The 16942-nt window shown below is 48.9% G+C and overlaps 2 protein-coding genes across 3 annotated transcripts; one reads left to right on the top strand and one right to left on the bottom strand.

Moving 5' to 3' along the window:
* The first annotated feature begins 570 nt into the window (after positions 1 to 570).
* On the top strand, positions 571 to 9192 carry caprin2 (caprin family member 2). The gene is made up of 21 exons (XM_083691908.1): positions 571 to 680; positions 1052 to 1307; positions 1418 to 1480; positions 1578 to 1664; positions 2638 to 2876; positions 3322 to 3404; positions 3569 to 3718; positions 3841 to 3881; positions 4040 to 4294; positions 4402 to 4443; positions 4523 to 4651; positions 4773 to 4857; positions 4997 to 5049; positions 5160 to 5279; positions 5416 to 5547; positions 5627 to 5776; positions 6175 to 6325; positions 6438 to 6548; positions 7263 to 7363; positions 7533 to 7596; positions 7780 to 9192. The coding sequence occupies exons 1-21, from the start codon at positions 676 to 678 to the stop codon at positions 8349 to 8351; spliced, it is 2889 nt and encodes a 962-aa protein (XP_083548034.1). The 5' UTR covers positions 571 to 675; the 3' UTR covers positions 8352 to 9192.
* A 321-nt stretch (positions 9193 to 9513) lies between these two features.
* prdm4 (PR domain containing 4) lies at positions 9514 to 15859 on the bottom strand. 2 transcript variants are annotated; one of them, XM_083691938.1, is made up of 12 exons: positions 15828 to 15859; positions 15424 to 15478; positions 15213 to 15334; positions 14887 to 15075; positions 13834 to 14577; positions 13526 to 13675; positions 13297 to 13415; positions 12674 to 12759; positions 12351 to 12478; positions 11397 to 11855; positions 10975 to 11143; positions 9514 to 10678 (listed from the first exon to the last, which is right to left on the bottom strand). In XM_083691938.1, exons 3-12 carry the CDS (start codon positions 15331 to 15333, stop codon positions 10312 to 10314), a joined length of 2532 nt encoding a protein of 843 aa, XP_083548064.1. In that variant the 5' UTR covers position 15334; positions 15424 to 15478; positions 15828 to 15859; the 3' UTR covers positions 9514 to 10311. The 2 variants fall into 2 exon arrangements, with proteins under 2 accessions (XP_083548064.1, XP_083548065.1); XM_083691939.1 differs by lacking the exon at positions 15828 to 15859 and having other exon boundaries at positions 15424 to 15550.
* Positions 15860 to 16942: the final 1083 nt, after the last annotated feature.

The following is a 16942-nucleotide window of genomic DNA, read 5'->3' as shown; positions in this document are numbered from 1 at the left end:
ACGGGGCGACGTGTGTGTAAGCCAAGGAAAGTGCAGAGAGGTTAAAGGTGCATGCGCGACCCGCGGCAGGTGCCCAAACTGGATGACGTCACGTCGATATTCTGCGCCCCAGCCGCTCGAATGTGTCGGAGTGGAAGGGTACGCTATATAAAGGTATGAGTTGGCACGGCTTGGCCCTCTGTAAACTAACATCACGTTTGATCAGGTTGGAAAGGGGCTCCTGGGTTATTTTGATTTTTGGATGTCAAGCGCCTGCATTCGGGACTTGCAGCAACAACATTTTCAACACACCTAACAAACCGAAGGCACGAGGTTAGTCAGCTGTTTCAGAGCGTGGCACTGTGTTTTGTCAAGGCTGACGTGCGTTTTAAATATTAAATATATTAAGAATGGCGTAACCAACTGGAGGAGGGCTTGGAGTTTTCGCGTCCCATGTGCGTTCTTGATGATTACTGGGGAGGTTGGGTTTGAGCCTCTGCGCGCTGTAAACAGCAGGTTTTAGGGAAAGGATGTTGGCATCTTGTTGATCGGTCTTGGAAGACTGTGATATAGATGTTTTTGAGATGATCAGTCACAGAGTTTGGCCTTTCATCCACGTCCGACATTTCTTTCTGGATAACACGCTACTTTGCGCACGAGATGAACCGCGTCCGTGAAACACAACGCGCACAGAAAATGGGGTATGTCTTTGGGTATCCATTCAAAAGATTGTTTTGTTAGGTGTCCCGTGGCCTATAAACTGTTTTCTGACGGCTGTTTTCACGATTCTCTATTCCAAATGTACGTGTAGCCACGTAAAGTCACACCGGTGTGCGGTGGGTGATAAAATGCACTGTCATGGGTTTGGCCCTCACCCAAGGCTGAAAAGGCCAACACCTTATTGGAAGATGATCACGATTTTGGACATGCTTATTTCAGAGATTATGTCAAGTTAATGGTAACAACAACAACCTCATGTAGAATTGCATCATCACTCATCAATCAGACGTAATGGTGGCCAACCTTGCACCACACACCCCTTGTAATCCTTCTGTCTTTGACCCACTTTCAGTGAGTATCTGAGCATGGTGCAGCTGTCTCCATCCCCGGCCCTGGATGTCTCTCCCCCACCTGAGTGCTCAGAAGAGGGGAAGGGGAGGCAGGGGACCCCCAAGACCGGTAGCCCCAAGATGGGATCCCCTGCTGGCCTCAGCTCTCTCCAGCTAGCCCTGGCTGCCTCCTCCACCACCTACCCAGGCTATGACATGTACATTGAGGATGGCCTCATCTGCATCAAGCACAAGATTCGCAACCTACAGAAAAAAAAGGTAGGATGGACTGTGGACAGGAACTGTGTAGCTTTATGTGAGTGTATCTAGAGAGCTACACATGTGCTCTGCCTATGAGATCATTTTACCTTTTTTGTTTTTATCCACAGCTTAAATTGAAAGACTACATGATTCGTTTGAAACATGGGCAGACGCTCAATAAAGACCAGCTGGTAAGAATCTTAATCTCAAATGTTAGTGATGGACGCTTATCCCAAGGTTTGAGATGTTGCTCTGTTTAATGTGTGTGTGTGTGTGTGTGTGTCCTAGGATGCAGTGGAGAAGTACGAGGAGGTGATCCACAACCTGGCATTTGCACGGGAGCTACATAAGACCCTGGAAGACCTCAAACAAGATGTAAGGGTCTTTGATTAATTGCTGATGTTTGCTGTGGGGGGGATGATGATGATGATGCTGTTGGGTCCCCCCTCACTGACCTGGACATGACTGGATAGGTTTGGGAAGCAGCATTGGCTCCTTCGGTGCGCCATAGGTACTGTAGTTTCCATTGCAAGACCAGAAACTCCCCAAACATTTGAGATTGTTTGAGGAAAGGCCATTAGGCAGTGGGGATGATGACTCATGAGATTGGTATTGAGCTTCTGGTCATCACGTCGCTCTCTCGCTCTCTCGCTCTCTCGCTCTCTCGCTCTCTCGCTCTCTCTCTCTCTTTCTCGCTCTCTCTCTCTCTTTCTTGCTCTCTCTCTCTCTTTCTCTGTCTGTCTCTCTCTCTCTCTTTCTCTGTCTGTCTCTCTCAATCTCTCTCTCTCTCTCTCTCTCTCTCTCTCTCTCTCTCTCTCTCTCTCTCTCTCTCTCTGGAGGCTTCGACCTGCTTCACAGTTGACTCACCACTGTTATGTTTACATTACATTTATGGCTTTTAGCAGACGCCTTTATCCAAAGCGACTTACACCAAATACATTTGTCTAAGTAAGTGAATCATCTATCCGTCAGTCATCATAAGATAAAGTAATCAATGCTCAGACCAGGGGCCATTGGCAGTCAGAATGCTAGAAGAAGGAAACACAAGAGGTGTTACTGGTGGTGGCACAAATGATAACTAATTCTCAATATTGCATCAATATGATAATTATATATAATATAATGTCAATACAAGGACAATTCTTGGCAACATAAATGCCCCTGACGGATGTCAGGTATCGAGGATACAGATCACAAAATATAACAATCGACATGACTTACACCAGTCATTTCTGATCTACAACGGTGGGGGGGGGGGGGGGGTACAAATGTGTAGGTTTAGGGTCTAGGTTGGGGTTTTAAGTTTGGAATTGGGCCATCTTGTTAACCTCTCCTTCACCCTCGCCAGCTGCTGAAGGCCCAGAAGAAGGTTGTGAGGAAGGAGCAGGTGGCTAAGGTGGAGGCTGAGCGGAGGAGGCTGTGCACAGTGCTGCAGGTGCAGGACCTCCTCCACAGCCTGCAGCAAGAGCACGTCCGGAAGGACCTCCTCTCTGGGCTCAACCGTGCCCCCTTCCTCCCCGCACCTGAGCTGCAGAGCCTGCTCGACCTCGCTGCCCTGCTGGGTGCCAAGAGGGACAAGAGGTTGAGGTACTAAAACAAGCAAGCGTGTGCGGTGCAGGCCCACGGTGCAGGCCCACGGTGCATGCCCACGGTGCAGGCCCATGGTGCATGCCCACACACACGTTTGTTCTCCCTGCTGTCTCCTTTCACCAATGCAGCCTATGGAGTAGAAGTATGTTTGTACACCAGGGGGGAGGCTGGTGGAGGTAGAAATCGAAGGATGGGGCTCATTGTAATGAATGGAATGGATGAGTTACAATGAGCCTGTCCTCCGATTTCTACCTCCACCAGCCTCCCCTGGTGTATAAACACACTTACTACTGCATCGTCCTCCTTCACAAATACAGCCAACATGGAGTCTCTGTGGTAGTCAGTTAGTGCTTGAGTGAGATGGTTTGCTTTGCCAGCTTTGATGATATGCATGGGCCCCATATCGGAGAATGTCTGATCCCCCTCTACCTGTGTGTCCCAGTTTGGAGGATCAGATGGAACGGGCAGCCCTGGTCTACCTGGACCTGCTGGAGGGACGAGACAAGCCAGTGGCGGGCTCCACCTGTGAGTTTCAACTCCACCTGTCGCTCTGTTCACCTGTGGAGGTGTTCGGTCTGCCATAACTGGTATCCTGAACATTTGTAACCCTTTTTTTTCTTTTTTTTTTTTTTACGGTTTAGGAATATTAATTTACTTTGTTTTGATGTCATCCATTCATTTGTGTGCAGACAAGAGCCTGAAGGAGCAGCTGATCAAGCTGTTGGACTGTGGGTACTTTGATCGCGTCATCCCACCTCCTCCCAGCAAGAACCCGAAGGGAGCGGAGACACCTGCGGTCAAAAAGACGGAGGCCTCCCTCAGAGCACCTAGCCTCTCTAGTAAGCCTACCGCAGCGTAGCCTAACCTAGCTCACTCAAAAGCCACTTTGTCAGTCCTGTCGAAAGAACAGTGCACGTACTGAATTTCATGTATTTTAGATGGACATTATTTTGCCTTGCAGCCCTATCCAAGTTGAACACAAATGACGTGCCAAACAGGGAGGTAAGATCAACCTAACGTGTTGGGGCTATAGACGGTCACTATTTTCTTTGTTAAACCACAGTTTAATCTTTTTAAAGACACACACACACACACACACACAGAGAGAGTCATTTGTTAGGGTTTTCAGGATGCACTGATATTCTCTGGGTGATTTCCAGTTTCTCAACAGACTCTACTTGCCTGACACTAAGCCCAGTGTGGGGAGTCAGGCTGACAAGACTCCTCCCACTCACAACTGGAAGGCGGAGTTCCAGGCAATGAAGGAGCAGGAGCCTCCAGACTCATGGGACATGGAGTTTACGGACAAGGCGGCCTCCCCTCAGCCTGTAGTCCAGAAACCCTTGCGAGGGGCGGTGGGGTTTGTCCCTAAAGTGCCAGCATCTGTCAAGAAACCAGCCGCCGGTCACAAACAGGTAAGGCGTTACTTTGTACCTGAACTAGCAAACTCAGGAGAAGGGTATCAGTAGTGGCCAGAGATGAAATTAGTCATGGGACTCAATGTTTTCTCCCACCCACCCAGAAAAGAGAGAAGAAATCGAAAGTGGCGCAGGATACCAAAACTGTAAGTAAACTGCGAACATTTGTTTTTTTAGACTGTTCAGTTACAATTTCTCATAACTAACTATTCCAATTTCGATCAGGCAACTCGTGGGGACACCCCTGTGGAGGTGTTCAACTCACCGTCTGCCCTGCCAAAGGACCCCATCCTGCGTAAGCAGAAGTTGGAGGATTTGATGACCAAGATCTGCGGCTCCTACAGCTTCATGCAGGTACATCCCATCCTTTATTCCAGGGACTTCCAACCGTTTTCACCCCATTTCACATCTTTTGAAATCCCGCAACTGGACAAAGGGTCATCGCCTTGGAAATTCCATTCTCTGTCTCCACTAGGATTCCCTACTGGATGGAGAGTGTTCCCCGACGAAGGGCCATCCTAGACTGGGTCGCCGGGCCTCTGGATCCCCCTCTCCTCTTGGTACCGCGATAGACCTGCATTTCACTCTGCTTCAACTTATTACTTATTTTACTCCTGGTATGATATTATATGGATTTCGGTGGTGCACTTCAGTAGCTGATTGTCACTGGAATATTTCCTCTTTCTGTTCCCTTAACAGCAGTAATGGATCCAAGGAGAAGCCCAGTAGAAGTCCTCCCCACAACACTGCATGTGAGATCTGTGGTGGACCGTCTGGTGTAAATGCTGACATCGATTACTGCTGAATTCAGTTATTTCTCAATTCCAATTAAATGCATTCAGTGTAGTTTCCTTCTTTCCAGTCCATCCAATTGCCCGCTAGACTCCTCCCTGTCGACGATGGCGGCAAAGCTAATCTGACCAATGGGGACCAGTCTCTAGAGAACTGTGACTTGCCCTTCACCGCAGAGGACTTGGCTCTTGTAAATGACCACATTTGGCCTAACTGTTAAATGTACTGTTATACATGATTTCTGTCTCTGATGTGTGTGTGTGTGTCCCATGCTTGCACCCCTGCTGTTATGTCTACACTCTTTCTCTACTCTCTCCGTTCTTCAGTGTTTCTGTCCATCGGCTGTTGTTTCCCAGGAGCCTCTGCAGCTGCCGGAGAGCCAGGCGTTCAGCTCTCCTCCACTGTACCGCAGGGAGTCTCCCATCTCCATCAGCCTGGAGGACAAGACCCGTGCTCAGGTAAAAGCAGTGTGTGTGTGTGTGTCTGTGTGCGCGCACGCGCGCGCCACCTCTTAACATATCCCTTGACTTTACCCAGACACCTGTGTCCGAATCCGGGAAGCAGTCCCCCTGTAACGGAGTGGTGCCCCGCCCCCCCACCGTCCCTCAGGAACGGCCCTTCTCAACCCCCCCCAGCAGACGCCCACACAGCATGCCCCCCCCAGCCCCCTTCCAGAACATGCACTCTGTAAGTCAACCATTAGTTTAACTCATTTAGTGCAGAGGGTGAATAAAGTCACCCAAATTGTCAACATTCTAGAGTGCCATGGGTGACTTTATTCCCCAAAAATTCATAAATTGTGATGCTTCATTGATGTAGCCAATCAAAGTACTGTTGCTAGGCAGATACCACATAAAACACTTGGCACTCTAGGTGGTGAGTGTTCCGGAACTCTTTGGCAGTTGGTGAGTTAACATGCTCATCTTTTCATCTGTTGAAGACCCATAGAGTTTATAGCCCCTAGAGAAGGCACATGGCTCCCTCTAGCGTTTCTAACTCTATGGGTTAACTCTATGGGCAACTGTGGGGTTGGATTTGGAGCCATGTTGGTTGTTATTGAGCCATTCTCCATTTTGCTTCCGAAGGTGTTCAAGGTAAACGCTCCCTTACCGCCAAGTGGAGACTTGGACTTCAAATGTGTCTCAAGTCCGTTCTCTGAGTCCAATGTTATGAGATTTAGCACTGCCAGCACCCAGACTCCACCGGAATTCGCTCTCCCGGAGGACGACCAGCCAGGTATAACTCAAAACTTACTGTTTTCAGGTAATATTTACGATGTTATTTCCAGTCAAATTGCACCTGTGAAGTCAGCCAATCATTGTTCTTGTCCTGTCATTTCTCTGGGCAGCGTACCAGTCCGAATGTCTGGTCAATGGACAGATCTTCCTGTCCCCCAGCCAATCGGGCGGCACGGCGGCCCGTTCTGGCCAATCATACTACACGAGAGGATCTGCGAGAGGTATGACACGTGGTGGCAAGGGACTCCCACACTCCTTTCGCTCTGCTGGTTGGCATAGAGGTATCTATCCTCTTTTCTCTCTTCCTCCTCCACTCCCACATTCTCTCTATCCCCCTGTCATCACGTAGATACTCCTACCCTGCCTTGTCTGGCAGATTCACATCAGAATGAAAGCTTCTGAATCTCAATCAGTCATTTAAACATTTTTCCCCTAAGCTACAGTCCTACTTAGTTTCCACATTACATTTTTATTGGACAGTTTGCCTCCATAGAGATGGATAGAGTAAGCACCTGCTATCTTTCCCATTCATTGCATTTGTGACAGCACAAGGGGTGCCATGTCGTCAACTAGGGTGGGACTTCCTATGAGCTGGGAGGGCATCAGCCAGTTGGATCAATGCATGGTCTTCTTCTTTAGGGTTATCTATAGATTGAAAATGGCTTTCAGGCGCATGGCGCCATCTACTGGTGCCAGTAAATTACTGACCTGAGACACTGGTGCTCAGTTGATGCTACCCTCCAGCACAGCAGGTGGCAGTGAATCATCGTTTGATTTACGCTTACTCAAATCACAGAAGATTAAGAAAGTTGACTACATCGTGCTTCCCATACAATCGCAGTTCATTTAGGGGAGTGCGCCCTCTGGTGTTTGACTCTATGGTTTGCCTTCATACCCCATTACATCTGCATATTGACCCCCTCCTCATTGGTTAGGGAGGTTTGATGGGTACCGCTGTGGTCTTCGGTCCCCAGGGGGAAGCTTCATCCACCAGGCTCACATGAGGGACTCCGTGCCTATCCTGTACGGAGCTCGGGTAAGGCAGTTTCCCCAAAGTTTTTTTTTTTTTTTTTTTTCATTTTGGTGGGTTGCAATACATTTTAAAAGGCTTCTCTCTTCGTCTAAGGCAGAATAGGTTAAGTATCAGATGTTGTTGGTATAAACTGGGCATGTGTGTGGTTCTCTATGGTGTTTTTCACCATTAGGACACCGGATACCAGCACAGCTACAAGCGTGGGGGACAAGGAGGACCCAGGCACAACTCTAGCAGTAACAGAGAAAGCCATACCTCTTTCATTTCTGATTTCCAAGTTTTCAATATTTCTACTTCAATTGTTTTAATTGTCAGATTACTGTTAATGTGACCAATTCTGAGAGGTTAAAGAGTAATGTCATTGGGCTTGGGATGTTTTTCGTGAGCTTCCTAACTGGTCTCCAATTGGTCCTCCCCAGCGGGCTGGAGCGACTCCTCTCTGCTGAGCAGCCCTGACCGGGAGGGGAACTACACCCTGGTGGACTCGGCCCTTGGCGACTCCCTGTCCGTCTCCACCATGGAGGTGCCAGTCACCCCCCAGGGCCACACTACCACCCTGCTGCCCATGCACCTGTACCCGCTCAGCCAGCCCCTCCGCGTGGCCTTCACCGCTTCCCGCACGGCCAACTTCACCCCGGGCACCCTGGACCAGCCCATCGCGTTCGACCTGCTGCACAGCAACCTGGGGGACATGTTCGACACCCACCTGGGCCGCTTCACCTGCCCGGCGAACGGCACCTACGTCTTCATCTTCCACATCCTCAAGCTGGCCGTCAACGTGCCGCTCTACGTCAACATGATGCGCAACGAGGAGGTGATGGTGTCGGCGTACGCCAACGACGGGGCGCCGGACCACGAGACGGCGAGCAACCACGCCATTCTGCCGCTCTACCAGGGGGACCAGGTGTGGCTGAGGCTGCACCGCGGCGCCATCTATGGCAGCAGCTGGAAGTACAGCACCTTCTCGGGCTTCCTGCTCTACCAGGACTGAGTGACTGTGGCCGGCGTCTCATGACACGGAGGACAAAGGTGAGGGAGGGCTTTATTGGTTTGCACTACAAAGGAAGAAAACTGTGACTTTTTTCCATTTCATGTGGTCAGCGGCATGCAGACAACCAGGCTTGGGCCCAGACAGCATGCCTTTTCTCATTGTCGACCCCCCCCCCCCACCACCACCTCCACCCCACCCCCTTGTTCCTGATTCTTCATCAATGTTCAAACCTTTCAGAGTCGTCCTTTTTTTCACTAATTTACAACCACTTCCTACTTCTGGACCAGGTGACCAGGGAGCTGAAGGTATGACTTCCCCTTCATGACCGATCATTTGTGCATTTTTCTTATGAATTTTGCATTGTGGTGCTTTCAGACTGCCCCCCCCCCCCCCCAACACCGCCCCCCCAAAAAAGTTTGATCACTAATGATTGTTGCACATTGACCAAATGAGTGTTCAACTTCTACTCTGCACTACAACGGCTGTAAATTCTTGTACTGTATCAGATATTGATGTCAGATATATATTTTGTTGTAGTAGGAGGTCAGCATTGGCTACAATGTTATGAATTTGTGCCTTTTGGTTTGTTTTTCTGAATGTCTGCTATTGGATGACTGACTGAATATCCTTGAATGGCTTGTGTGGGATGTTACTGACTTTACTTGACAATGCTAGGCACTTTGCTAAATATGTTCAATGCTGCCTTGCTGTCCTGAGGTGTAGGGTGAAATGGTTGGGTGTTGGGCTATGGTGTCAAAAGAGACAGTCAAGCTTCACAACAGATTAATATTCACTATGGAGGAGACGGTCCCTCAATGTGCCTAAATAAATAAAAAATAATATGAGCAGTTTAACAGAGTTGTGGGTTTTTGTTTCTGCATTGTACCATACAGCTGTACGTTTACAGCAAAACAATAGTCTGGAATATGCAATTTGACCACAGTTCTTCAAAGATGGCAAGGTCTTCGCTCATTGGATTAATTTGATTTGTTTAACTCGACCACATAATTGGAACAATAACATACGTTTATTTAATTTCATTCAAAATGTGTGCTGCCTTGACACACAACTAGACTCTGTGATCAAATTTTCATTCAGTGCTCCATATCCCAGTGGGTGGATCTAGTTCTGACGCAACTGAACTTAACTCATTTAGTGTAAGGGGTATGTTGGATGGACTCATTCTAGCACTGTGAAAGGCCATCTACACTGGCAATGTATCGATTGAAGAATGTAGAGCTGTCCTAAATAGTCTCTCGCTCAAGTCTCATATCGGATATCTCAGGCCACAAGCGCTGAGATGTGATTCGCTGTGTGTTGAATATCACAATCTTTATCAACGCTGAGATGTTTTATGTATTACTAATTTATTTGCACATACACACGGATGTATGACTCACACATCATAATGCATTTTCCCTCTTCGACATTCAACCTGCAGGCGAGCCATAATGCTGATACAGATTTAAAATCTATTACATACATACATACTTAAAAAGTCATAACTGTAAAAAAATATCATCGTGAGTTAAATGTCATGTCATTGTCGTTCGAACTCACTGCATTTAACAGATGGAAGCAATTCCTTTCTCTGGACATGGATGACGCATCTTCCATGATTCACATTCCTTGTTCAATTCCTATGGCATATTTGGACGAGCTGCAATAACAAACAAGATGGCCGCCGCAGGCAATGACGTCGCATTTTCACGAAACATTAGGAACAAAATAAATAACACTATGCTTGTAATATAGAACCACGATCTGTGTTACGTGTCTGAGCAACGTTTGTGCCGAATGTTGAGCCGACTACGCTTGCGGGGAAAACGTAATCCTGACGCAACAGCTGGGGGTTTTGGCGTGAGAACACAAAGATAGGACAGAATACAAAAACAAAGAACACTTTTCATAAAAGTAAATAAATAAATATAATCTAGAGTGGCACAGTGGAGAGTCACAGTCAGCGATGTGGTGACAGGGGTTTCTCTGGAGTATACCCACCCGCCTCCAACCCGCAGTCCTCTCTGCTAGACGGGTCAATCAGTCTCTCTACCCCTCCTTCACCCCCTTCCTCCTCCTCCTCCTCCTCTTCATCATCCTCCTCCTCCTCATCCTCCTCTTCCTCCTCCTCCTCTTGGGCCCCTCTCTCCGTCTTGGGGCCCTTGCATATCTTGAGGTGGCGGGTGAGGTGGTACTTGGTGAGGAAGGCCTTGTTGCACTTCTCACAGATGTAGTCTCTGCGGCCCTCGTGGGAGTTCATGTGCTTCTTCAGGTGGTTGGTCCGCAGGAAGTGTTTATCACACTTTGGGCAGTGGATCTGACGCTCTCTGTGGATTAGGGTAGGATGGAGTGATGCCAAAGAAAGGGGAGAGGAATAGAGGAGTGCAGGGAGGGAGGCAGAGGGGAACAGATTAGTGAACATTTAGATTCACTTACTATTTTTTAATATTTCTTATTTCACTTCTATTTATAGAATTTCTTCTCAATGACTTACCTGGCTTTAGTATATTTAAACTTTTTATTTTTTTTAGAATATATAATCTTAATAGAGTGGAATTCCAACCCGCTTTTGTGTTATGCCAATTAATAACTGTGAATGGTGGTGTTGTTGTTGTTGTCTTACTGTGTGTGTGTAAACATGTGTTGCTTGAGGTCCTGCTTCCTGATGAACATCCTGTCACAGAGGTCACACTTGAGGTTCTTGGCGCCCGTGTGTATCACCATGTGGGACGCCACGTGGGCCTTCTGGGTAAACGACTTCTCACACACGGTACACCTGTAGTTCTTCTGACCTGTTCAGGTAGAGGACACGAGTGACAGTGGATGAATGCAACCATCAATCCATCAAATGTGCATGTGACATCTACACCTAATGTTACCTCTACATTACCTTTACATGTGACATCTACATGTTTACCTAATGTTGATGCACCAATGATATGATAATGACAGTCCTGCATCAGTGTGTGTGTAACAGACTCCCATCCCGTACCTGTGTGAATCTTGAGGTGTGTGTGTGTGTGTGTATAGACTCCCATCCCGTACCTGTGTGAATCTTGAGGTGCGTCCGCAGGTTGCTGGGGTCGCTGAAGGCCTTGCTGCAGTACTCGCACTTGTGCGGCTTCATCCCCACGTGACCCATGAAGTGCACGTTGAGCTTGGTGGACGTGGTGAACGCCCGCGAACACATGCTGCACTTGAACTTCCTCTCCCGCACGTGTCCGTTGGAGCCCGCGCCGCTGTGGGAGTGGGAGTGGCCACTGCTGTGGGAGTGGGAGTGGCAGGGCCAGGGGGAGGAGGAGGAGGAGCTGGACGTCCCACCGGTCAGCTTGCCTTCCTGGTGGGCGTGGCCGTGCTGTTGGGCGTGGTCCTGGTGGGCGGGGCTGTGGCTGTGGGGGTGGCTGTGGTTGGTGTTGTGGCTGGTCAGGTGGGACTTGAGCTCGGCGAATGAGGAGCACTCCTTGCCGCACTGACACAGCTGGCCCTCGGGGACCTGGGGGACACCTGGGGAGACAGGAAGAGGAGGGACAGTACAGTAAGCATCCAATCGCAGTGTAACCCCTACACTCACAACCCGACGGAGGGAAAATCGTTTTATTTGGGGAGCAACGCTTCAATGCACGGTTTCCTCTCTGGGTCTGTTGTTGGGAGGTTGCTGACCAATCCCCTTGATGGTTTAGAGCTCACAAAATATTCAGACAGACTTCAAGCGCTAGTTCTTATCTAAACGGTCCTCTGGTCAATATAATAATAATAATAATATATGCCATTTTGCTGACGCTTTTATCCAAAGCGACTTACATTGCAGTGAGTACATACATTTCAGTATATATATGGTCCCAGCAGGAATCAAACCCACGACCTAAGCGTTGTTTGTGCCATGTTCGACCAACTGAGCCACAGAGGACCACTGGTATCAAACAGATGACAGACAAGCCTAGCTGTGGTGGTGAACCGTGACCGTGGTGACAGGATGGTTGTGTGTGTGGTCCATCTCACCCATCTGCCTGCAGTAGTCTCTGCTGTAGTAGAAGAGAAGCTCCTGGTCTGGCAGGACCTCCACCGACGTGCAGAAGAACAGCTTGCCGTTGTCATGGTAGGCCACCAGGTTCTGCTCCTCACCAGTCCTACCACACAGAAACACCTCAGGTTGCAACTAGATAGTGTAGAGGACAACTAGATAGTGTAGCAGGCAACTAGATAGTGTAGCAAAAAATCATGTATTGATGTCGATGGGTTGTACCCGTGATGGAGTTTAAATTCAGTTGGGGTTGGCGTTAGGATTAGGGTTGGGGTTAGGATTAGGGTTGGGGTTAAATTACCTCGCCTTACGGACAAACATCATCCAGTTGCACTCATTCTCATCCGTCGTCACGATGCAGAACTCCAACACGTTGTTGTGGAACATCTAAGACGAGGATTCATTAAAAAAAGATTAAACAAATGTAAATATATTTTTAGGGCATTTCTGCTTTATTGGGATAGAGAGAGTAGAGATTGACAGGAAGGATGGGTGAGAGAGGAGGGACGACATGCGGGATGTGTCGATGGCCGGAATCGAACCAGGGACCATGCGATGATATGGTATGCGCCTTAGTGTGCTACGCCACTGAACGCCCCCTAGTTCAGGCTTTTTGATTCATATATTTTCACAGATGAGGACTTATCTGTTCATCATTTGTGCAGGTAGGGTTAGGGTTAATAGCACGTTACTCTGACTTGCTGAGCAATGTGCCACAATTCCTATACAAACACCGCCACCTACTGGACAGAATGATGCTTACATCCGAATAAACATTGCTTTTTCACTTGAATAACATTGTAATGAGTTATAATTAAAAGCAGATCATTTCATTCAGGTGAATGAGCACGGCTGTAGAGTTCTTCACACGGGTCAACATTAGAAGTGAAAATAAAGATCCTGGTCTAAGGCTTAGCTACTGACCTTCCATATCTGTGGAGTGTCCTTGTCTGGCCAATCAGACAGGTCCACGTTACTACAGTGCTGACCCACCATGGGCCCGAAGCAGGTCCGGGGAGTAATAATGTCCCGCGCAAACACTCCTAAGAGAGTGAGACACACACACGATGAGATGACCAAGAGCTCATTCCAAATTGAACTGGAAAAAAAATCACATCTGTACATGCGTCTGTCTCCCCTGGACGTCCCCTACCGAGAGGTTCGTCAGCTACGGAGATGCGGAGGGAGAGTGGGCGGGGCAGGGACAGGCGGGCGCGGCTCTGGATGGGCGTGTCCGGGATGAAGGTCACGGGGCCGTGCTCAGGGCAGTCTGAGGGATACGAGCGCTCACACAGCGTGCACCCTGTTCTCACACACACACACAGAGAGTTAAAAGGTATGGATCGTCATTATCCCCACACAGACCTGGAAGATGGCAGTGCACTCGTGGGTTACTTCTCTGCCTAAGCAACATTGAATACATTATTTCACAGAAACGTTATTTCTCCCCCGTCCACTCACAGATGGTGTAGGCTGTGACCATGTTCTCCTTGTTGGAGGTGGAGTCCTCCAGCTGCAGGGTAGAGTTGACCAGCACCAGGCTGTTCTCCGGTCCCAGGGACACCTCCGCTGTGATGGGGGACACGTTGACCGGCTCCAAGCCCATGCCAGAGTGACCGTGGAGGGGCTCCAGCTGGGACTGGGAGGCCATGGAGCCTGTGAGGACCACACTCACCACCCCAGAGTTCAGCTCCCCAGTGGCGTGCAAAGACTCCCCCAGCCCGCCTCCTCCCCCTGCGTTCCCCACCCTGCCCCCTAGGTGCTCCGGCTCCATCACCACGGCCAGCTCCAGGCCGGCCCCGTGCAGGGGCATCACCCCCCCAGAGGAGTCCACTCCACCCAGGCCCTCGTGGGTCTGAGGCCTGCCCCCTAGCTGCTGCTGGCTCTCAGCCACCACCCCCTCCATGCTGGCCAGCTCTTCCCCCATCCTGTCCGGGGACATGGGGCTGCTGACACGAGACTCCATGGCCAGGCCCGTAGAGTCCAACTGCACGTCGTGAGCGCCGCCCTGGTGGAGGTCTCCTTGGCCTCCGACCTGCCGGGAGTCCAGGGTCACCAGGCCCTGCTCCAGAGGCCCCCCGGGACCGCTGTACGGGTCCAGGCCAGAGGGGTTGTTGCCGGGCACAGAGAGAGTCCCGTCCATGTTAAGGCTGCTGGGGTGGATGTACTGAGGTGGGGGTCGGTCTGCCAGGTAGGACAGGATACCTTCACAGAGAGAGAGAGGGAGGAGAGAGAGAGGAGGAGGAGCGAGAGAGAGAGAGAGAGGGAGGAGGAGGAGGAGAGAGAGAGAGAGGGGGGGAGAGAGAGAGAGAGAGGAGATGTAGCCAAACGTATCACATGTGCAATAGGGGTAGTGAATGAGGAGAGGCCCTTACAATGTAAACCACTTGAGCACCTGGCAAAGCACAAAACAGAACCTAATATGGTCACCATTATCACTCATCCCCTAGGGATGGGAGGTTGGAGTAAGAGCCCAGGATACAGAGGAGGAGAGCAGTGATGAACACAACCTACCGGGCAGGATGTGTCTAAAGTAGCTACTCTCCAGGTGTGGATAGGGAGGAGGGGGTAGGGAGTAGTTCCTCTCTGGAAGGCCACACATCACCCCTCTATCCCCCAGGGGACCCATGGGCAGCATCAGGGACAGGGCTGAGGGCAGAGACCCAAGGGAGGGCCCTAGGCTTGGGATAGCCACCGGCATGCCTGCAGAGAGAGGGAGGGAGGGAGGGAGGGAGAAAGAGAGAGAGAATTGAAGTTTATTGTCAATAGCAAACAACATGATTTAATCACAGTGCCAGTATGTTAAAGAAACGTTAGTAAATATGTTGTTGTTTTTTTACCTGGAACGCCTATAGGGTTGTGGGTTGGGGAGGTGGGTAGACCAAGGTGACTTGCACTCACAGAAGGCACGTTGAGCTGGTCCATCCCCACACCAACAGGACTAAGGTTCATGTCATTCATTCTAAAGAAGAATCAAGGAGTCTTATGCAGAAAGCTGTGTCCTCGAAATACCAAGGGATCCCATTATGACGTGTGTGAAAACTGTGGTACCTGACTTCAGCAGTTTCTGCTCATCAACAACACTGAAGAAAACGCATTCTTCACACTGGATAGGAGAGACCCAGATATGACGTTAGTTTTGTACTTGGTCACTAGCTGCAAGCATTAGTTAGCTACCCATTCAACATCTTCAACTCCAGCTAATATTGCGTTAAACTGGCCGCGAAAACGTTAAACCATGCCTTGCACTTGCAGCTACAGCTAGCTATGCTAACCTGGGCTAGCATATCCTGACACTCAAAAACAAAAACAAAGGGTCGACAAAGCATATATTAAAATCCATATTTGACCGCATTGCGATGTCAATTCAAAGGGATAACGTTGCTCAGTTGTGTAAGGAACAAATGACGATCGAGCTGCACACTAAACGGAAACGTACGAAAACAATAACATACCAAAAGAGCTGCCCTCTGCTCAGGTCCATGACAGGGTACTTTGACAAACTGAGCATGCGCAAACCAGAACTGCCCTGTCCCATCACTGATCTAAGGTCAGTTTGGAGTTTTCAACAAAACCAACACAAAGTTTTATTCTGGTCCACAGTTTGTTCAATGTAATTGGTTTTCAGTAAGCCTACTGTAGCTATTCAAACCACTTATTGTGTAGCTTGCAAACTGCAAGCGTGTTTTTGCGGCTCCACATAAAACAGAAATCTGCAGTCATGGTTCACTATACCATAGTTTGGTTATAAGAGAGGCTGGAAAATAGGCTACTGGAAAATGTGTGGGTTATGTCTCTTTCCAGAGAATGTTTTCTTATCTCTCCGCCCAGTTTAAGATCGTGCACCCACCCTCTGACACGCAGCGTCATAACCATCAGGTCATAACCAAAAGAAACCTTAACTTGTCACAGAGACAGGGGGCTATGGTAAAGTGACAACTTGTATTCTAAAAACAGGTAGGCTTAACAAAATCACCTGAAACAAGTCCAGGACGTCCAACATAACGGGGGAAAAGGAGATATCAACACATGATGAGAGATGATTATGAAGAAACCGTGAGGAGGTAAGACGGTGTATGTTTTTATTAATCAAACTGTAAAGGGGCAGACGATAAGGTATTTGAGTCATATAAGGGATATATACGCCATATGTATTTACATTTTGAACACTGTAATTCCGGAGATGTTCAGAAAATCATGCGTAAAACTCATAGGAGAAACCGCGAGTTTCATTTCCATAGCCCATATACAGGATATTGATATAATGCTATAATAATTGCTAGATATAATGTAATGGATATGATTGACCTAATTAATTTGTCCTTTACAGAGACATGGCTGACCACACAAAGGAATTACTGGAGAGAGTACCATGCGTCCGACCCATTGCGCTTGGTCTTATTGATCCCCACAGAGCGCACTACAAGGACACGCTTGGACTGCCCTTTCACTTAGACGCAACGTACCTAGATCCAGTGTATGGCCAGCGGTTTTCCGGGCGGCTCTCTTATTTCCCTTTCCACGGGCACCTTGGTGTCTATGACTATTCCTTCGAGCCTGCGTTCATCCG

Source organism: Argentina silus (assembly GCF_951799395.1).
Source record: "Argentina silus genome assembly, chromosome: 20".
Taxonomy (NCBI): Eukaryota; Metazoa; Chordata; class Actinopteri; order Argentiniformes; family Argentinidae; genus Argentina; species Argentina silus.
This window is presented reverse-complemented; position numbering and strand designations above follow the sequence as displayed.

Coding starts and splice junctions, on each gene's coding strand:
- prdm4 (XM_083691938.1), bottom strand. CDS start 15,333: ATGAATGACATGAACCTTAGTCCTGTTGGTGTGGGGATGGACCAGCTC. Junction 12,760..13,296: donor ACACTCCACAGATATGGAAG/GTCAGTAGCTAA, acceptor TCCTCGTCTTAG/ATGTTCCACAACAACGTGTT. Junction 11,144..11,396: donor GCACCTCAAGATTCACACAG/GTACGGGATGGG, acceptor CTACCTGAACAG/GTCAGAAGAACTACAGGTGT.
- caprin2 (XM_083691908.1), top strand. Junction 1,481..1,577: donor CGCTCAATAAAGACCAGCTG/GTAAGAATCTTA, acceptor TGTGTGTCCTAG/GATGCAGTGGAGAAGTACGA. Junction 6,326..6,437: donor CCCGGAGGACGACCAGCCAG/GTATAACTCAAA, acceptor TTCTCTGGGCAG/CGTACCAGTCCGAATGTCTG.